General features: G+C 33.0%; 1 protein-coding gene across 1 annotated transcript in view; it reads left to right on the top strand.

Moving 5' to 3' along the window:
- Positions 1–358: 358 nt before the first annotated feature.
- LOC111055273 (meiosis regulator and mRNA stability factor 1) overlaps positions 359–23483 on the top strand; it is a 58307-nt gene continuing 35182 nt past the window's right edge. Inside the window, exons 1-13 of the mRNA XM_039434310.1 lie at positions 359–516; positions 1027–1110; positions 2668–3215; positions 6171–6314; positions 8554–8714; positions 9398–9524; positions 12535–12704; positions 15248–15354; positions 16600–16705; positions 18476–18879; positions 19784–19929; positions 21241–21363; positions 22217–22336. Of these exons, the coding sequence (XP_039290244.1) occupies positions 1074–1110; positions 2668–3215; positions 6171–6314; positions 8554–8714; positions 9398–9524; positions 12535–12704; positions 15248–15354; positions 16600–16705; positions 18476–18879; positions 19784–19929; positions 21241–21363; positions 22217–22336 (2193 nt within the window). The 5' untranslated portion in view covers positions 359–516; positions 1027–1073. The remainder of the gene's footprint in view (positions 517–1026; positions 1111–2667; positions 3216–6170; positions 6315–8553; positions 8715–9397; positions 9525–12534; positions 12705–15247; positions 15355–16599; positions 16706–18475; positions 18880–19783; positions 19930–21240; positions 21364–22216; positions 22337–23483) is intronic.

Raw genomic sequence — 23483 nt, 5'->3', positions numbered from 1 at the left:
ATATTTCAGGTAAATTATTTCCAATTAATAATAATATTATTATTCCAGTCAATAAAACAATACCTATTGTTTGAATAAGACCGCCTTCACTTTTGTGCTTTTACTACGGTATCGATTAGTGATCCAGTTGCAGAAACCTGTAGAGTGTAGAGCGATTTTAAAGATAACATTTATGAGATCATAACTCAATTATAATATTGGAATAAATGTCAAAATTTATTTATTTTCCAAATTGTTGGATAGTATGAGTTTTTTTTAATAGAATTTAAAAGTGAAGGGCGTGCTCATATGTTCTTATCGGCCACTAGCGCTCTCAGTGGACATTTGGAAAGACGAAACTTTCCATTTTGCTGCAAATGCAAAGTGAAAAGGCTGAAATCCCAACAACAAGACAAAGGGCATAGTGCTGCCTTGCAATATTATTTTAACTATATTCCTGTGCTTTTTGTGCAGGATTATTATAAAAATGGATTTATTGTATCAATTACTTAACCAGGATACATTTTTGATTTATAGGTAAGTCAAAGTTTTGCTTTTAGCTGTGTATTTTCTCATACCTATCCTATTTGTTTTGAAACAAAGACCTCAATGCTCAAACATCTTGTTTACTTTATTGTAATGGTTTATTCTTTTTATAATTCTAATTTAATTCTACAACATGTTTATATAATCATTCTACTATTCCTCATTCAATGACATCTATTAATGGTTTTTAATTTTTACAAAGAGTTGAAACGTAATAGATTTGTACAAACTAACCTATTTTTTTTGTAACAACATAAGTTACCTATATCTTGAAGTAGAGATCCGTTATCGTCAACTATCATCACGCTGCTTAGGCTACTTAGTTTTAAATTTCTACATTGTTAATCATTTTCAATTTTTGTTCTAATTCCTCCAGCAATACAAAATTAAGATTATATATGAATTCCAGTTTTTCAAGTTAACTTGAATTTTGGAACTCTGCTCAAGTTAATTTGAATCTATATTGTGTGATTTGATTTTAATTGTTTCTAATGCTTTCAGATGATACAAGGCCATGACTATTTGTCAATGAAAGAGACTGATTTTTTATGGGCATCAACCAAATCATGCAGACAAAAACAAATGGTAATTAATTTTTCACCTCCTCTTCTATTTTGTTATCTTTTCATAAATACTTTATATTCTTAATTCCAAATTATAGTTTCATACTTGATAATTATGAATGATATTTTTCGCCACACTGCACAGAAAGCAGCTGTTTTCCAGTCCCTACGTAGATCTGAAAGACATTGTTTGCAGACGATTCTCGTCTGACGTCAGAACAGGTTTCTTTCCGGCCTAGGCCGGAAAGAGTACCCTTTTCAGCCGCTAACATGGAACTAAGAAAGGTGATCTAAAAACAGCTGATCGAAAAACTTTTCATTATTTGTGTTCATTATTCAATAATTAAAACATTTATAATAATATCATCTTATTGTCATTTGAAAGAATAAAAAAGTATAAAATCAACCTCCCACATAATTGAACATCATCTTTAAGGTTATTTAGACAAATCAGAATAAAAAAAAAATACTTTGACAATTTCCTGATATTCAGATTACCTCAGATGGGTACGCGACTAGGTGCCACCCCGACTAGTTGTCCCCTTTTAAAACCGGTTTTTAGGGGACAAGTAGACGTGAGCCATACCCGTCTAGTTGTATCCTTTCTGAGGAGGTGATAACTAGTCGGGGGGACACCCTGTCGTAAGGGTGCGAGGTGTCAAGTTGTCGTTTACGGTCGGGACTAGTTGACACCTCCGTTTTTATATGAAACATCTTTAAACGCTACTCTTCTTAATAATCATACTCATAAAATTTGTTTGAACAGTGTCTGTGAGTGTAGAAGACACAGACACAACTTGAAGATTCTCATTGGCCTTCTTATGGTCTGATTGCAATGTGAGCGCAAGTGTGTATAAATAATTATTTATCCTCATATTAATTACCAGACTCCATGTAATACCTCAGTTGATAACCAGACTGATAGATTCATCTGCCATATCATTCATTGATAAATGAAAATTTGACTGTCCTAGCATTAGGCTCAATTTACTCTTAAACGGTGCGCCTGTGGGGAAAATATAACTGAACAAAATGTGTTTAGAATTGTGTTCTACATCTGGTTCAGTCATCAAAAGGGCTTATTATTCATTTTTTTCTGTTTTCAACCAACTCGAAAAAATTTATCCTAAAAATAGCAAAGACGGCGAATATCTCCCGAACCGTGTGTTTGACCGGAAAATGTTACTGAACCAAAAGTGCTTGGAATTCAATTCTACATCATAACCAGTAATGAAAATTGCTTGTATTAATTGAATTGTATTTAAATTCTGGATTCATTACGGAAGACATAGGATCCCATCTACAGCGAACAGAAAGCTCGATCTTGAAACATCACCCGACATTATTGATTTTATCATTAGGTGGTTTAGTCACGATAAATATTTGGCCAGTGAATAGTTCAGAGACAGGCAAGAGAAACAGAACGCATGTCCAGAACTTTTCCCTCCTCATGTTGCTCCAATTCCAAACTTAGTTTTGTGCTCTATTTCCAGTAGGCCTATTTTGATACTTATTAGGTAGGTACCTAGTCGGTAATCTTAGGGTCGTATTTGCTAATAAATTTCCTCTTGAATTGCAGATTTATGGCAGCTGATAAATGAAAGCCGCAAAGAACCGCCCATCAACCGAACAGCGATTTCGTCACAAAATGGCGGCGACAACGATCTCGCCGTCAAAAGTCGTATCATGTTCACGTTCCCCCCTCCTCCATTCCTCACCACAACCGCGACCAAAAATTCGCCCACGACCCAACTGCTGGTTCGCACCAAAAGTCGCACTAAAACCGAATGCTGTACGACGACCACCTTCTCATCACCCAGCGACCCGTTTCTGGGTTGCGACCCGTTTTTGGGTCGCAGAAGTGAGCCGATCCTGAGTCATGACGCGTTTTCGGGTCGCAGTGATTCGGCGACTGATCCGTCAGAGGATACCGAGGAGACAACTACGACGTCTGACAGCCAGCAGGAGTGTGAGAGGGTGACGAGGGGAAGGAGCTGTAGGAGTGGGGGTGATAGGGGAGGGGGGAAGGTGAGGGTGAGGGCGCGAAGGGAGGGGAACAGTAGTGATTGCGCCAGTCCTAGGCTGTTGCCGCCAATCGGTGTCTTCTGGGATATTGAGAATTGTCAGGTGAGTGTAGAATTCCATTCATTAAAATATTGTACTACTTTTAGTAATTAGTACTCGCACAAATGTTGTTGATTTTCTCCATAAATTAGGGTGATAATGAACTAGATATAATTATGAAATTATAATTGGAATTGAAAATAATATCTTGTTCATTCATCACCTCATGACTCTGGGTCCGGAATCGTTGAACAAGCTACTAAAGAGAGATCCACTTCAATAACCGTCAGATTTGGTTGAATATGAAGCTTCAGTTTTATTCATAAGGAATTCTTACATTTTGAAGTGAATCTCACTATGAAATCGTTTTGATTCTATCATGCTATTTGTAGACCAAATACGTAATAATATAATACATTTATTTCAATATTTACGTCCCGCAATATTAATGAAACAGGCTTCACAGTAAATTACAATATGAGAGCTAGAATGTGAATAAAACAAGCTGAGACTTTGGCTTCGAGCTAGCCAAATATCGGTGTTGCCAGTTCGTGTGAAATTGAAACTTTCTCATGTGAATGACTATTTCCAATGTGACAATTCTGCATCATATATCACCAGCAATGTAACAGCATTGAATATATTCAGTTATTCAACCATATGATCTTGTATGAAAATGATCAATTTCACACAACGTTGAAAATTAGTGGCTTGGAGCTGTAGACTCTGTTTATTTTATTCATAGTTGAACTTTCCTATTGAATTGCACTAAATAAGAGTGTTTTACTAATAAGAGGCTTGCTTCATTTCTCGGTACCTACGTCCAGAGTGAACGTAAAAATATACTTAATAATCATTGGAAAAATCTGTCTGAACGGAGTCAGCTTTCAGTACATTTGTGCTGAATGTACTAAGTGTACATTTGTGCACTTCATAGTGAGGTCTACGTTATCTTGTTTAAAATACAAAAAAGAAGATAGGGCTATCCTTTTCTACCTCCGTAACGTCCCAGATTTTTTTTTAACAATATAATATTATATTAATTAACATAATAGTCCAGTCAAATGGTCGTTTTTCAGGAAACAGCCCCTAAAGAATTTTTCTCGACGGTTCTATATGCATTTTGGGGCGCTGGATTCGAATCAAAATTTGCTGACACCAGAGGGCGGCTTCACCCCCAAATCCCCCCAAAATTTCGGATTTTTTTTTTAATTTACCTTACAATCTCGAAAACTTCAAGTTTTTGGAGAAAAATTATTTCTTATAAAATTAAAAATAATAAATTTTCCAATAAATTGAGTGGTCGCGCAGGACTACCATTTTTGGTTCCGGAGCTACGAATTTTCAAAAAAGGGGTATTTTTAAGGGGATTTGAAAATTATGCAAACCTACCACTTCTACCCTATACAAGTTGGATATTTCTCTATTAATGTTAAAAAACCACATATAACGTAAAAGAACAATTCCGAACAGGATTCCTTGGGAATTTTCGAATTTAGTAGAGGGCGAAGGGAAATACACCCTAAAATAAAAAATCATGGTCTACAGCCAAAATACAAATTTTTCGTTATAATACCTTTTTAAAGCTTTCCTAACAAAAAATACATATTTCGCCTGAAATCATCTTACGAGGGTTAGGCCTATGTTATATGAGAACCACCCCAAAAGATACATTCAATTTCAGTATTTCTTAGTGTGGGGGGGGGGGTTTATACATAAGGATACATCAAGGATCAAAACTTTGAACACTTATAACTTTTGACAGAATGGTCAGATCTCCTCGTACTACAGCTCATTCTTCTCAGCTCGTCAAGGCGGTTCAAGATCATGTAGGCCTATCATAACTGAAATTCGATCAAAAAATAAAAAATTCTTCTTTGAGTGTATTTTAGCCCATATTTACATACACGAAAAAATGGCCAATTTCTATATTCAAAACTGTGTATCTCGGTAACCCGTAATCATAAAAAATGGTACTTGGTCTTGATTTGTAGAACAGAATCTCCTCTTTCATGTGAGGTGAATGATTTTTATAAAAATATAATCGTGAAGTAAGATACGTTTGTTTCAAAAAAATTAAGAAATTCGCGATATTTTCATCATTTTCACAGTCTTGACAGTTTTTCTATAATAAACAGTGATGCAAGATGGATTTAAGGCAACGTAGGCCTAGCTCATAGAGCATGTAATTCTCTTTCATTTGAGACCAATCACAAGTTTCTATCATGTATCGAACTCGTTTTAGAGACTCTTGAATAACAGTAGAATCGCAGACAAAATGAGAAAATGAAAATCATAATTTTTTCAGTTGGCTGTAACTCTGGAACGGTATTGAAATCAGAAGTATGATTCATGGGAGCGAAAAGAGGAGAAAATTCTCTACAAACTTGACTACTTTTTTGATTTTTTATCTGAAGTGTTTCTGAAGATATGCTACTTTGAATATGCGAGACTGGAAATCAGGAAAATATCGCAAATTTCTCGCATTTCCAAAGTTGCGTATCTTGTGAAACACTTCAGATATAAAATAATTTTTTTCTACAACTGCGCGTAAAAAAATAATTTACATTACTCAATTCTCCTCGTAAAACAGCTTATTTCTGAGGAGAATCTACTTTTTCGCTCGCTAACCATCTGCGCATGCGCAAGAATGAACAATTATTAATACCGTATATAAATAACCATCATATATACTGGTATCAGAGTCTTTACTCTAAGGGAGGCAGTGGACAGGCAGAGAATCGGCAACGCTGTTCTCCTATCTTTGTCCACTGCTGTGGCAGTGGCTTTTTGTCGTAGCTTGCACGACGTTTACCAAAATGCCAATGAATTAGCACATCAATTAGCTAATGATTTTCAAAATAATGCTAAATTGACTAGGACTGATTTGGAAATATTTTCCATGAAAGCCAACAACAATGCCCAATACAGAAGAATGCTCTTACTATTCTGTTTTTTATATATGGTAATTTCCTGTCCAAAAGGTTTGTAATTAATTCAAATTGGACTTGTTTTCAGATTCCACGAGGCAAATCGGCGCTGACAGTAGCGCAGGCAATCAGGGACAAATTCTTCGCCGGCTACAGGGAGGCCGAGTTTGTGGTTGTGTGCGATGTCAAAAAGGAGACACCGCAAGTTGTACAGGAGCTAAATGATGCTCAGGTAATCCATTCATCGTATTGCTCAATACGAACAATGTAATATACTATAGTCCAAAATGACCTTCGACCACACAACTTTTACTCTGGTTTATCTCACTGAGTATAATTAGCACTGTTTACTGGTAACCAGTAATAGTAGTAGCCTAGTACTATACTGCTATTAATAGTAGTACTATAGACCTCTTAGTACTAGTAGTTGAATTTCATTATTGGATTTTTATGCAACTGGCCGGATAAAATATTGAGTATTGACTTTTTATCTCCAAACAAAGTTGAACTAATACTCTAGTTTAAACCATCAGCTGACTCAATTGAAACACATACAGGATTAGTGAAAGGCATACAAACAACTTAGGCCCATGCTATACGAGCGCTAATGCCGCGGCGTTGGCAACGCTGAACCAAGTTATATACAGCGTTGTTAGCGCGCACTATGGAAGTATCATTGCCCAGTTAACGCACCGCTAAAAACGCTGCGGTATTAGCGCTCGTATAACATGGGCCTCTATATTTTTGTTACAAAGATAATTTGACAATATATTTCATTGGGCATCCTATTTGTATAAAAAACTACCTTTCTGTGGCCTTCAAAATTTTTGTCCATTATCTTAGATCCGGAGATTTAAATCCAAATTTATTTTTTTAAACAGGAAGTTGGTCATATGATACATAATTTCGATATAGAATTTCAAGAGAAAATGAATGGTGAAAACCGCACATCGATATTCAAACCGTTTCAAAGTAATTCACATTCAGAGATACTAATAAATCATACAAGATAGGCAAGGCTAGATACTACAGGAGGGCTGTAATGCTGTTATTCTGCAGGAACTGTTATAAATACCATATAAACGCACTACCCACATTGGGTTGGCCTAAGAAGAAGTGAGAAAATAGCCAAGGAAGGCCGATACATAGAAAAAGAAAGAAAGAATGACATAGAGCTAAGTCAATGGAAAAAGTGTCATTCTAGAAATGAAAAGTTCCAAAGCATATTATATTAAGAAAGAGAAGAAGGGGTTTGGAAAAAGGGCTTTGGAAAGAGGGTCCCTTTTAGTCGCCTCCTACGACAAGCAGGGATGTATTCTGTTTTTCAACAAATTCTTGAGTACGATGTTCGACTCAAAACTCCCCCAACCCACAGGGGGCAGTTGTAAAATTTACTAAAGGTGTTTCTTTAAAAATTTTAATTTGATTGTCTAGATTTTTTTAGATTTTCAATGTGCCCATTCCATTTTTCTATTAGTATTTTTGAATATTTCAGAATAACTGTGAAACAGTTTGGGATATCGATGTGCGGGTTTCGCCATTCATTATCTCTTAAAGTTCTGTATCGAAATCATGCATCATATGATTCCCATTTAAAAAAATGAAGTTGAATTAAAAATGGCGGATCAAAGATGGCGGACAAAAATAAAAATAAAAGTAGTTTTTTCAATTCAAATAGGATCACCAATAGAACCTACTGTCAAATTACCATTGTAAAAGAAATATCAAGCTGTTTCCATAATTTTTATCATCTCTGTATAACTTAGTACCAGTAGTTGAATTCGATTATTGGATTTTTTACCAACTGGCCGAATACCTCTGAATATAATATTGAGTTTATCAATGGTGATATACGAGTACCTATTGATTATTTTGTCGAATTGCAGATAGTTTATTGTGTTGTTTCTCTGAATAATGCTTATTTATTAAAATTGATTTGAACAGAAAAATAAAATTTTTGAGTAGTAGTTATATTAAAATGTGCCATCAATTTACTTTTATGTTTGTGACAGAGTATAAATCTCCCAACCTTAGCTTATCAATAATTGATAATTGTGAATATCCTAACCCAACCTCACCTTATATATAATTATAACCAAGTAGGTACTAAATATTCTAACCTAACCTTATTAATAAACCATTAAAAAAAATCTTCCAACCTAACCTTATTAATAATTTGCAACAACAAAAATTCCCTGACCTAACCTTTTTTATAATTTTAATTTAGTATAAATTTGCCAACCTTAGTATAAATCTTATCAATAATTAATAAGTATGAATCTCCTAACCTAACCTCACCTTATCAATAATTCATTAGTATGAAGCTCCTAACTTAATCTCACCTTATTGAATTGAATTGAAATTCGATTAAATTTATCTATAATTAATTATTCATAATAATTGTAGATTAAGCTTTGCTTCTCTGATCATGGATGTTTATCTCTACTAAGAGCGTGTTTTGTGGTTTGCAGCTTAACCTGATCCATGTTGGATCGACATATAAGAACGCTGCTGACGAGAAGCTGCGTCAGTCGATGCGGCGGTTCGCCGACACTCACGGCAGTTCGGCTGCCATTGTACTTATATCGGGCGACGTCAACTTCGCGCCCGATCTCAGTGATCTTAGACATAGGTCAGTCCATGCAACTGCTTATTACATTATTAGGCTATTTATTATTGATGGTTTTTCTCTTTATTGACACATGATTTGATAGCTTGTAAGACCGCAACTCCCGGATGCACTTACATCTTTTAACTTGAAAAGTGTGATTAAGTGATCTCATCTAACAAAACTACTTCCATCTGAACCGATGAGTGAATCGGACGTCTTTAATTAGCGTTTAATTGCGGTTTAATTTGATTGACATACGTGCAGACTTTTACTTTTGAATTATTCAATTTCCATTTATGCCCATTTTCTAGGACACTTATAAAATTTAATACACCATTAAACCTATTGATTTTATAAGTGTTCTTGAAACCGGGTCTTAGGCATGTGAAATGTTTCAATTGATAATTTGTGTAATAGTTTTGACTTTGGGTTTGAAGACATCAAAATACTGACAGAGCTACAAGTGCAATATACCAATTCAAGATATAATATGGTATCAGGGTGAACTCTTCAGTTTACATTGCTCATATTTTTTCCGTTTTTTTTATATTTCACCAACTTATATACCGGTAGTTATTTCACCAAGATATATGGCATCAGGGTGAACTCATGAGTTTACATTGCTCATATTATTTTTTCAGTTTATTTATATTTCGCCAGCATTTTCATCTCCAATGTAATTAATTACTATGTTTTTATTCCAGGAAAAAAATCTACATCATATTGGTGCATAACGATTCTGTATCAGAAACGTTAATACTTAACGCCGATGAACATCATAGTTTTCAACTGCTTGTAAAAGCACTGCCTATCAGAAATATACCAACTAAGGTAGGTTCAGATCCTGTTAACTTTTAGCTCTTGGTCGTTTGGAACCCTCCTAAAGCTATTGGTCTAAGCTCATTATGGTATCATCTTCAGAAACAAAAATCAAATAAGTAGTATTAAAGAAGTATCGATATATATTGGAATGCTAACGACAAGATAGTATTGATTTATCACTAGTATTTATTTATTTTGAACGAGCAATCATCACTCTCTACTAACAAAAGTCTTTAATCGAGTAGTTCCAAACTATTTTTCAGATTCCCTTGAATTATATATCATTTCAAGGGTTGATAGATATACGGGTTTAAAAAATAACGTTTATTCCCTACATAGTGAAATAGTGAAATAGTCCCTACATAGTGAAATAGTCTATTATAGATATATATTTATTTAATCATTTCGAATTACACAACTTACAGAAAAGTAGCACAGGCTCACGCCCAAAACGGTTCCAATTCTAATTTATACAACAGTCCAAAGATAGTGATATAGTTTATCCCCTACACGTTTTAAAATCATTTGATCTCATAGGAGTGTGTACTTGTCACATTTCTTTTTCGACCACATTCCATAAGTATACAGCTGCGATTCTTGTCATCGCTGTATTTATGATCTAATATTAATTGTTAATTCTTGTTTATAATGATCGATTCTATCTCACATATATTATACTCTTCAAGAAAATACCATCTCCTCATGATTAAATAATACATTTTCATAATAGAATATTCTGTTAGTTGATTATTTTTCTACTTAGTTATTAAAAACAATGTAAAAACATGAAGTATCTCTTCATTTAAAACATTTTAATCTTTAAAACATTTCAAACATTTCAAACGTTTTAAATAGAAGGTTACTTCTGGTTTTGCATTGTTTTTAATAATTTTAATGAATTAGTCTACAAATAATTGGGCAACGGTGCGGAGCTGAAAAACTACAAGGTGGGGCAGTCAAACGGCACTACGGTATTTTAGGTATTAAAATACTATTCACAGAACATATTTTCAAACACGGCAACAATACATGAGTTAAAAATGCGGATAACACAAGAAATTCGGTGCAATAACACCTGAGGTGTTACGGCGTGTTAGTGAGAATTTCAGAGTGAGACTTGAACAATATGTGCAAAATGGTGGTCACCACCTTACTGGAGTAATATTCGAAAAGTAACAATTTTTCTGTATAAAACAAAAATTTCTTTTTCTGATCATACGATTTGTTGGAATAAAAGACTTGAAAATATTTTCTGTGAATTTTATCTTAATACCTAAAGTAATGCCGTTTGATTGCCCCACTACTGATTTATAGACTACTTACGGCTTTGTTTGATAAAAGACAAGGGTAGCTAACGAATGTTAATCAGATACTGGCTTCATAACGTAAATATCACTATAGGTTTTATTCCTTTCATGCGGAAAATAAAACAGTAAATCTTTGAAAGATATGTTACATTACAAGCTCCTGTTTAAATAAGGCTCTAATTTTATTTTGGGTTTTTATAATATAGCCTAATTATTTTCTGACATAATAAAATTTATATAATAATATTCTCATAGTAGCCCTTTTTTAAAAAACATGTTCTATTCAAACATTTATTTAAAACACAACTAGTTTAGGCTTTAAGCCATTTTCAAGTTTTTCCAAAATTAACTTTAAAATGAGCTCATTTTGGAGAAAACTTGAAAATGGATTGAAAGACGAAACTTCTTCTTCTTCTTCTGGCATTACAGCTCGATGTGAGCCTCTCGCACTAGAGCCTTCCACACATCACCCGGTCACAGTCATTCCTTTCGTCTCCATGTCGCAACTCCCATCCTCCGGAGATCATCCTCCACTTCATCCCTCCATCGGTTGCGTGGCCTCCCTTGCCGTCTTCTACCCCCATCCTGGCCTTATAAATCGCTTTTGGCATTCGATGGTCTGCCATTCTCTCTACATGACCAGCCCAGCGTAATATTTGTGATTTGATGAATCGTGCCACATCCTCACCCTTTAGAATTTCATTTATTTTCCAGACTCCATTGTCATTGATGACTCCATATATGCGCCTAATAATTTTCCTTTCGAAAACTCTAAGTCTAGAGGTATCAACTGCAGTTAAATTCCGTGTTTCTGTGCCGCATGTGATTATTGGTCTTATCAGTGTCTTGTAAATTTTGAGCTTGGTTGCTCTAGATAGTGACTGAGAGGTAATTAATGTAATATTCTCAAAGTAGGCACGATTTCTAGTTATCAATCTCTGTCTTAAGGGAGAGATAGTATAAAATAATCACATAATGAAATTAACGTTTTGGTAGAGAGTTAGTGGGAAGGATAATTCGAATATTCTTTCCGAAGAATGGACATTGATATGTACAAAGCTCCGCCAATTTATGTAGATGCATAACAATATTATCTATTTTATCTATAGTCATTACAAATTGCTTTTTTCATATCATATACAGCTCAATAATTATTTTTTTATTTTATATTTTGTAAATTCATCTATAATTTTGCTGTATTGTAAGCTATTGTATATAAGTGTATAAGCCAGTATGTATTGTAATCTACATAAATAAAGTACTCAATCAATCAATCTTATCTCGTCACTCACTTTATTGACACTATTCACGTCAACACCCAGGTATGAGAAATGCTGTATGCTTTTAAAGAACCATTCTGCATCTTCGAAGTCATTTATAACCCCTCGAGAAGCATTGCTTGTTATTAATGTTTTGTTTTTTTCTGCGTCATCCAGGCCCATCATCTTCCCTGCAGTCAGGAGCTCCTCGAACATACCTTTTAGCTCTCTTTTGTTTCTGGCGATGAGTACAACATCGTCGGCATATGCAAAGCCGAAACTAGTTGTTGTGTTTTATATAAATTTTTATGTGGAAATGTTAAAAAAAATCTTTAATAATTAACAATATTCAAGTAGCCCTATTGAAATACTTTATCAGATAATTATATTCATTTTAATTTCTGCATATTATTATTTTTCGTCGTTTAAGGTTTCAATTTGTTTTTGTTGCAGCCGACATTCCAAAGCTACGAAGTGCTGGTAACTAATCTGCCAGCCAACCGTGATCCGTCTAAAGTGAGGGGGAGGCTAAAGCGGCTGGCTGAGAACTGTGGGGGGAGGGTGGGTTATGTGATGGGGTTGCAAACTACCCTTAGGTTTCCGTCGCTTGAATTCGCTCTCAGGTTAGTCTAATCTCAAAATTATACATTTTTAATTACTTCTCATCTACAGTACTCTATTTTCTATATAATAGATTTTTGTTTTATTTTCCGTTTACTACAGATTTTTATTTTGAGTTTTAGGTTTAATTTAGTGTTTAATTGGTCTAGTATAATAATAGTGTATCGTATCATCAATAATCTATATTATAATAAAAGAAAGAATTGTCTTATACACGTATGGGATGAGAAATTCACGAATGACGGACGCATCATCACGTCTGAACTACTGGACTGATCAACTTGAAATTTTGCATACATATTCTTTATTAACCGAGGATGGTAATAGACCTATTTCAAATTCTTAAAGATTTCAGTAGGTCAAGTTTTCAGCTAGTAAATAAATAAAGATAGAACAGCGCTATACAGATTAAAAATATGAAGAGAACTCAACTTATATTGTTGGAGATATTTTGTTGTCTAGATCACCTTTTCCAATCAGCTAGACTCAGTTATTATGTATCTATTAGTTGAAAGTGACTATTATTTTGCATCCCGACACATGGACTCTATATTGGTATGCTACATGATAGTTTACTATAGCTGTAAACTAAACTATAGTTAATGATAGATACATGAAATAATCAAGATATATAACGATTTTTTCATATTGCAAATTCATGTTTTTCTCCATGTTTCATAAATACCTCTGACATGGGCTGTATGACAGATGAAATATGAATATAACATTTTTGAATTTACATTTCTACTGTATAAATAATGATTATTACCTGTTGTCCTTCACGATTTTCTTGAGTGAAAACAATTATCGTAAATCAATTGAAAACAATTATTGAATTAAATTAAATTTAAGTAAAAGTAATTCTTGACAAATTTAGGTTCCCACATACAGATACTAATACAAATGATACTAGAATGCAGTAGATTAAAATGAAATACAAATTTAATAAAATCAATTTACAAAGTTTGAAGTGTTGTTTCGTAATCAACATTGATGGCTACTAACAGAAAAGTTGGAAAATTCCCATTTGAAGACAATTCCTACTGTAAATGCGCCGTTATCAAATTAATTCTTTACTCTGATAAACAATCAAAACTGTTATCTTTTACAGGATTTAACCTAACAATTTTCACCCAGCCAACGATCCATTGAATCGCTTTGATCAGTTGGCTCAATGCAATCCCCAGTTCAGCTTATTTAATAGGCAAATTTAATACTCAAAGTATTTTTAAAGTTATCAGTTTTAATGTTTTTAATTGTTTATCGTTATTTAGTATCATATATTTATTTATCCAGATTGAAAATCTGATCTTCGGTGAGTAATTAATCAATGTATTTGTATAATAATTTATTGAATAATGAAGATGGAATCTACTTGTCTCAATTTGGCTAACATTTGATTTTAATGCTAATTAGTCAGGATGCCAAATTTACGTATAGGATGAAAATGTATTCATGACCTATTTTGTTTATAACTTTTCAATTCTATTTTAGTCTCATTTACAAATTATCTTTCAGAAGAACGTGTCCTCATTTTTTATGAAAAAAACGTCTTTGAGGGAAATCCAACAATGTGTCACATTTTGCTTTGCTTTACATTTTATAAACTTTCAAAATAGCGTGATAGAGTAATCATGTGAGGTTGATTTTTTCATTTGCAATAATTTTTTGGACTGGCTATTTTGGTTTAGGAATTAGTGTATTCCATTCAGATTTCAGATCAACTTGATGAAAATGAGTCGTCCATCTTGGATTGATTGGTAGTTATTCTGTATTTCTGCGTAAAAATGTTAATATCACTTTCTATTCTAATAATTCTATTTAAGATCCTATTTAATTTTTCTACTCTTTTTTTGAAATCCAATTTATAATTTTGAGACAAATACATGACAATGGTCTATTTTTTGTGGTATGTTCAAATAATTACTTTAGGTTTTTTTCATATTTTATGCTATTCTTATAAATTTGTAATAACTAACTATTGATTTGTAGAGCATGAAGCGTAGTTATTGAATGTTTGGTTCCCAGTTTCATCATAGATTAATTCTTATTTTTGTGCAGGAAGTATTTCAGTATGAAAATCTTGAAGAAACTGGTGCTTTCCATTAAGTAACATGTCCAACTGTGTTTATTCTTAACCGTTCAAGCTTTTTTTTGTAGCATAGGCATTTTCAAATTGTAATAATTGAGCATTTCTGAATAAGAATTGAAAATGAAACAAGTGTACAATATTTGTTTTTGTAATAATTTTACTTCCAAATTAAAATACAGTATTCCTTTTCTATCGAAAACATAAGTTTTTCTTATGGAAACAATGTAGATGACTGTATCTAAATCGAAATACGTCTTAATTCTCATTAAGTAAGACTGATTTGCTGTTTAATTTAGTTAGATTAGAATAAAATATTACAATTTTGTTTACCATTATTGAGATTTCTAATATTGAGAAGTTTATGAATGAAATCTGCTAAAAACTCGAACTTTTCTAAAAAAATGAACGTCAATTTTGATTGATTGTGTTGAATGATTTTAATTTTATTTTCAGAGCCAAAAAGAGAATTGAAGGTGAAACAGTATTCGGAAATACAATACGAGTTGGCTACCCTCAACCTGTAGATAATAACCCCAACTCTCCTATGAAATCGCGTTTTGGTAAGTTTTTTGAAACTTCCATCACAATTTTATTTCGAACAAATGATTTTATATTTATTATGATATTAATCGTACAAATTATTGAGAAAATATTACTTCAAAAACACTCTATAAACTTATAATCAAATTGACACTATCGATTGATTCTGCCAAAGAAAAACTCCAATTAATAATTTATTATGAAACAGACATTCTTAACTTTCTCATGATTTTGATAAATATTCCAAATAATGGAGGTCAGAAAACATCATCAATTCTTCAACAAGGAACGTTTCTATGCTTCTTAATTAATTATTACTGTATCAATATTTATAGTTTTCCTTATTTATATAATATTTGTTGTCTCAATTGAGAGTAAGAATACGATGAATAATATTTTTATCAAGTTTGAATCAATAATAATTTATTATATGATATGTAACCGCCCCCAGATGGGGGTTGAGATCTCTAATACAACAAAAGGTTGAGTAATGGGACCTTATAAACAACAAACTTTTGCATTCTATTTATCTTATAAATTTTATTGACTGATCTAACTACTAGGAATTTAGACAACAAATATAATCTGCAACAATTGAATGAAGATTGTATAACTCAAGAAAACGGCCTATAAGGTTTTGCTAACTGATCTGGTAGTCTGTTTTAAGAAGGTAGCGTGGACTCTATTTTATACTACAATGAATAATTAGGGACTCGGCCAATTTGGGGTTATAAACATGAGCTAGAAGATATAATGGCACTAACAATCTTTCAATTTATAAATTCATCACTATTTAGAATTTTTCCAAAGTTTGAAATATTCCCAAATACTCGTGTATTTTCCATCGATAACGGAAATAGGCCTACAGTTCTGTGAGAATACCCAGCGTTGTTCTCACATTGACAGTCTGGAATTGTCCGAATCCCACTATACAAACTAATTATATTTCATTTCTGCCCAGCAGAACAGAAATTCATTGGAAAGAAGTTTTGAGTTATTCATGTCCAGCTATTCAGAAATTCCTGTTCTATTCTAGTGACTCAGAAGTCGTCTCCAGCTATTTTAGAAGTGTTTTTCATCAATATTTTCTCATTTAATTTGATTTTTTAATTGATTAAATTGATTTTTAGTTAATTGATTTTCTTAGATAAATTGTTAGTAGTAATATTTTTAATTGATTAAATTGATTTTTAGTTAATTGATTTTCTTAGATAAATTGTTAGTAGTAATATTTTATCAGCTGATAAATTGATTTGTGTGTGTAGTAGGTGGACAGCGTAAGAAGACAGAAGATACAATGCACTATCAACCAGCTGTTGTCCAGTACGTGACTCCTTTTCCGTGGGCGCCATCCAATGTATCACTTGTCAAGTGAGTAACATCAATAATCTTATACTATTCTGTAAAATTTCAAAATTTCCATTATAAATATTGACAATTATATTCCCTTATTAATGGCTCAAAACAAATTTCCTTTTAATCTTATGATTTTTGTTATCAGTATAAACAATACTCTCGATTTTTTGAAAAATCACAATGTTCGACAATAACAATAATAAAGATGTATTATTCTTGCCTGTATACTCTAGAAAGATTGAAAAAATTGAACAGAGTTGAATATGATGACTACCGAGATTTGAACTTGCTTATGGGGTTGAGTCGGCAGATGTAGTTTATTCTGCATAGTTCAACTGCCTTGATTCCCTCGAGTTGTGATTTTAGAAGCTTTGATCTTATCTGATTCAACTCCTACTAGGTAATGAAAAGGCATTTGAAACTTATCGAAAGGTTTTTGTGTAGTTGAGAAGTTGATATTGTGGTAATTATTCATATTGAATGAAAAAGACTAAGAAATTGTCAAAAAACCACTGATTTATTGATGATTAGAAATAAATCAGTGGTTTTTTGACAATTTCTTAGTCTTTTTCATTCATTATCGAAAGGTGTTCATTCGAATGCAGAAATTCAAATAATAATTTGATAAAATAATTGATAAAGACACTATCTTATTAAAACACCACTTCAATCTATTCAACAGAGATTAGAGAGTAATTTCTTTCATCAGAGTCAATGTCTGTTGTCAATTGAGTATGTGTTTGCGATGTGATTCAAATGTCCAATTAATCAATTAAAAAATCATGTCAATAATGGTTGATCAAGTTTTAGATAAAGCCTATAATAGCCTAAGGTCCAGCTAAAGCCTATAATATCCTAAGGTATTAATTATAAAGCCTATAATTTTGATCCAGCTTTTCACTCAAATTCGATAACTAATTATTGAAACATTATTATTACTTGTATAATGGAATGGTTTATATTACATAGCCTAATCTTCTCTGATTATTATTTATTCTAGAATAATAATTTAATAATATGTGGATCAATTTTGATTTCATTTCTGTGTAAATAAAGTACAATACAGGTGAAAAATAAACAGTAACAGCAATTGTAAACATACGAGCAATTACTGCTCCAGATACACAATACATTGAAAAAAAAAACAAAAAATATAGCTAATGGCTTATTAGTCTACTAGAGCTACCATAAAATATTTAAAAAATAGAAAGCATATAAGCAAACAACTCCATTCGAGCATACAGAGCGCGAGAGTGTGGATGGCTAATATGCCAGTGTTCGCATTCACTTACCTGTAAGCCAGCAATAGTGTTGGCCATTTGGCAAGCGACTTGGCGAGAGTGTGGCGCTAGCACTACTCTATCTAGTTTTACTTAATACTTTTGTAACTGCAAGCATCATTGTGCAATATTGGAAATGTTACAATTATGTATAATTTTTAATAAAATAAATAAAACTCAATTCAATTCAGAATAATAGTAGCATGTATCGTATGAACTATTAGTCCATTGTACATTTACTTTTACACCATTTTCGGACGGCCGCTTCTTGTTGTTAATGTATTTATTGCATTTCTCAATATTGGAAGAAAATAATCGAAGACCCAATACTGTCTCTCTTTCAATTCACTGTGTACTGTGTTTGAATGAGTGTGTCTGTAGCATCTGGAAATTAAAATTCCAAGTACCCTTTTTTTTAAAAAAAAATGGTATGTAGTTTTTAAAAAAGGGTAGTTAGATTTTTAACTAAGAGTAGCTCTCACCAAAACGTCTATGATGTTTGTAGCATGTACGGAGCAATGCCAATCCACCCGTCGGCCATCGGGCCGCCGCCTCCGCCCGCTCTGCCGGGCTGCCAAGACCTGCCGGGTATCCAGCAGCCGCCGCCTCCGCAGCTCATGTGGGGTGGTGGAGGAGGCGGAGGAGGAGGGGATGCGATTCAGAATGGCCCCGGACCCGGAGCAAATTGGCGGGAACCAAACGGAGGCAACACGGCGAATTGGCGGGAAACGATCGTTCAAAATGGCGGCGGCAGTTGGCGGGAGCCGGTGCAAAATGGCGGCGGTTGGCAGCAGTGGAATGGTGGGCAGAGGGGGAGGCCAATACTAGGCTCGTCCCAAAACAGTGAGAAACGGGGCAGTGTGTGGGTGCCGCCGCCCGGCAATGCGCATGTCGACCATACCTATTCAAGTACGTTCAACATATTCTGTTGTTAATCATACATTGTATCTTATTTATTCTATCATTCACAATAACAATAGTTTCCTATTTTAACTTTTTGAATGACCAATAATATCAAATTTAAACTTCTACTTCTATAATTAGAAGTAATATTAATAATATTAACATTCTATTTATTCTTCTCTTTCTGTTATTTCTTATTTATCTGTACTTTTATATCCTCCTATACTCCTTGATTTCCTTCTCCTTAATAATATTAACTTTCTATTTTCTCCCTTCCTCTTTCTTTCTCTTCTCCTATTCTCTCTCATCCACCTGGAGAAATTTATTTAAACATGAATATTCTGGTCAAATTTTTGAGAGTTCCAATAAAACATTATCGCGAAAAATTAAGTAGACAAATTATGTTGAATTTGATGAATTGATTAAGATTTGTAATTGATTTTAGGTTTTGATTGAGTCAGTAGATGAAAACTTGATTTCTTGATCTGATTTATTTTTATTCATCTGAAATATGAAACTCTCATTCGTTTCAGTCTTACCGTTATTTATCTGTACTGATAAATATGACAGTCTTGCCGTTGAACAATAATTAACTTATCTTGAAAACAAACTTATCTTTTTACACAAGCAAAAACTCATGTGGCATTATCAGCAATAAATTAATAAAAAAAGAACAAAAAACAAGATAATATCATTTAAATACTTACAGATGGCAATGAATGAGAGACTTGAACTATATTCAAATGAATATACAATACTATTTATAATGATTTTAACGAAAATTATTTATTTATTTATCTATTGTACGAAACACTATAATCATAATATAATTATTATGATACTAAATCCTAATAAAGTATTTGAATAATTTGGATTTGTGTTTTATAATAATTATTAAATGTTTTTGCAGCATCAGCAAACGGCAATACGACAGACGAGAGTAGCACGTCAGTGGTGGGGGGTTGGGGAGTTGCCAAGGGGTTGCCGCCTCCCCCCTCCATATCACCTGTCCTACCTGCCGTCACTCTGCCTGCTAACTGGCAGTGGCATAATAAGGTCAGTTACCATGTTATGTTGGTATAGAAAGAGATCCAACTTGAACTGTCAGTATTGGTTGAATGAAAAACTGTGCTGTCAATAATTTTTGTTATAACCTCTGAACCAGTCATTGACTACAATTTTTTTAAGATTAGTCGTCTTTAGTTAGAGATGTTTAAGATGAATAGTTTATACCTATTGATAAGTTGATCATAAACACCTTGTTGTGTATATTGAACATAAGATTATTTATTTAAAATTATATTTATATATTTGAGGGAACCAGGAACTGAATTCCATTATTGCCCCCAAAAAGATGGTAATCTTAAACATCTTTCAAGTAAATCTTTAACACATTTCAACATTAGAGTATCTTCATCCATTATTGAATTATACGATTATAGTAATTTAATAGGAATATTTTTATTTTTACATGGTTTTATACATGCATCAACTAATGGGCAGGAAATACGATTTTCATAAAACTAATATTGCAATGTATTTCAACCTCTTTAAAAATTACCAATTAAAACGAAATTTCTTATAATAAAGTAACCATTGTAGGGTATAATAAAGTCAAATAACCTTTCAAAATCCAAATAGATGATACTGTTCATTTATTTATCCAACAGCGACAAAACACATAATCAAAAAATGATTGGAAATGAAAAACAGGCTTATAGCCCTTACTATTCCATTCCCGAATTTTGATTGAAAATTAGTCCAAAAGAGGTTATGATTCCTCAGCACTTTCAAACACAAATATTTTTGGTTTACAATGACAATTTATTGTCTCTTTGGAGAATAGAAATAATGACGTTGACTGGATCAGATATTTGCAAAGTTGTTACTAGAAGAAATCACCAAAAGTGATGCTGTGTGAAAGCGGCAACACCGGTGAGCATGAGTGAGATAGAGTATATACAGCTAGCATCTGCTATCGTTTAAACATAATTCTAGAATGGCGGGTCAGTACGTGATAATCTATCTATAAAGCAATTATTATTCTTTAATCAATTTATTACATCTATAAATCTATCTATAATACAGTATAATAAAGGAAAGAATTGGCTTATACGCGTATTGGATAGGAAATTCACGAATGACGCGCATCATCACGTCTCAACTACTGAACTGATTAACTTGATGAAATTTTGCATTGAGTTTGTTAATTGACCGGGGATAGTAATAGGCCTATTTTAAATTCTTCAAGATTTCAGTACGTGAAGTTCACAGTTTGTCAAAATTTCAATTAGACCAATGTGGAGCACGAGTTACCTGCTTGTCTTTAATAAAAAATAAATTAATTATGTATTGCTTCTGTTTTAGTCTCAAAATGGCGGCACAAACAGAAAGTGTCGCACACCGTCGCCATATTTGTCGAGTACAGCAGCCACCCCGAGCCAGCATCGGGCTTACAGTCCCTACACGCACAGTCACAGTGACAACGAGGTAATTCATCCATTCATTCATCCATTCATTCCATCTTTTTCATATTATCTGTTTGAAACAACATGTGACTCATCTCAAATTTCAATCTTCTTCCTTAAAAGCAGTCGTTAGGTCATGTCAGAGGCCCTGAAATTGATCAGTTGCGACCTGAAAACTGTGACACCAGACCTGAGCCAGCCAGGTCACTCGATATCATTATCAATCTTCTTCCTATTTTTTCTTTAATTCCTTATAGCTTTAGTTATCCCTTATAGCTATAATTTATAGCTTTATACATTATATTGAAATGTTGAAATAATAATCCAGTAAGTGCAATCTTTTGCAATTTTTATCGACATCCGTCTGTATTTCAAATTAGATTGTACTCAACTTGCATTATAACGCTCTAACCTACAAATAGTAAAATTAGGTACAATAAAAAACTGGCATTAATGGAAAATTAGATATTGATACTCTTGAATGCATTCTGCCGTCCTTATAAAAACAAATCTTGTCACTCATAAATATTGGGTTGAAAGTGATATTCTTATAAAAAGTTTTGATATCTACTTATACAGCAGTACAGCAGTAATGCACTTACAGAACTTCAGTTGATGAAATCGGACTTAAATAAACATGCGCCCTTTTGTGGAAGTGATAATCTATACTTATCAGATTATTGACTAGCAGTTCAGTAGAATTCAGGCTAGGATGAAGACTGGAAGAATTGATATTATTTGTAAAATTAACAATAATTCGCAGTTTATTAGAATCTTGAATATAATTTCGGTTTGAAATGAGACAAATAGTTTTAAATTAAATATGTGCATATTTATACTTGGTAAAAAGTTTTGATTAATTTTTTTTATTTCAGAGATCGTTGAATACATCTAGTTCAGGGCCAGTGGAACTGCAAGTCACAAACTTGGATCAGAGCATTGATGTTGTCGAAATGAAGAAGATCCTTATGTCTCTCTTCCAGGAGCATGTCATGGTTAGTATACTTTTTTCTCTCTTTTCTTTTCCTTTCTTCATTCTCACGTTTATATTTCTTAAATTTCATTTCACGTCCTTTTCCCCATTGTCCTTTTTTAATAAAATATTTTATTTGTATAAGCTTAATATTGAAATATAATTTTGTAATATTTTATATTCTACTAGTTACCGCATTGCTTAATATTTTACAGTCAATAACAATACAGAGTGTAGATATTGAACAGAGTTGAATATGATGACTACCGAGATTTGAACTTGCTTATGGGGTTGAGTCGGCAGATGTAGTTGATTCTGCATAGTGCCTAGTGCCTGTGCCATAATACCACACTGCCTTGATTCCCTCCAGTTGTGATTTTAGAAGCTTTGATCTTATCTGATTCAACTCATAGAAGAAAATAATACCCGTTACGTGTAATTAGACAAAGGAACTTCACTAGGAAGTTTGCTAAAAGCTTTATGATTAAATGGAGATTAGTATAGTTTGCAAAGTTTCAACATATTTATCATCAATATTGTGGCAGGATTTTCCGAATTAGAAGTCAGTGTATGCAATCAATTTTTTAAATAATTTCATTAGCTTTTTACAGTTTTGTTTTACTCCATTCAGTTCTATCAAGATGTCTAGTCTTCAAGATGAAGTATTTAATTTCTGTCATAGCTTTCCACCTTTAAAAATCCTTTTTTTATACCTGCATTACTCATCTTTTCATGTCGTATTATTTAATTGTTGAATAATCAATTGAAATGTTCAGTATTGAAACCATAAACTGAAAAGAATGCGATTGGAATAATTTGTTGATTGTTAGATTGTTGATAACCTTCTATATATTTAGTGAGATTTACTTCAAACTGTCAGCAAGCCTTGAAAACAACATCAAATCTACCCATTCAACCAATTCTGATAACTTCAAGTGAATCTCATTCTCTATTACTCTAGGCCCTGTGGTTCTATTGTTGTATTTATGCTTCACGTTTTATTATATCATTTTTCATTCCATTTTAATGACATCCTTAAGCATTGTATTCAATCTTGTCTGCTTAGGCCCTACATGTGTCCGTATGCGTAACTATTCCTCTATAATCACTTTCCTATTTATTTTCATGGCTTTTATTGGCAGAGAGATCTTTTTCGATGCTCTGCCTCA

The sequence above is a fragment of the Nilaparvata lugens genome, chromosome 8 (genome assembly GCF_014356525.2).
Source record: "Nilaparvata lugens isolate BPH chromosome 8, ASM1435652v1, whole genome shotgun sequence".
NCBI classification, from domain to species: domain Eukaryota; kingdom Metazoa; phylum Arthropoda; class Insecta; order Hemiptera; family Delphacidae; genus Nilaparvata; species Nilaparvata lugens.
The sequence above is the reverse complement of the archived record's forward strand: the minus strand, read 5'-3'. Positions and strand labels throughout refer to the sequence as shown.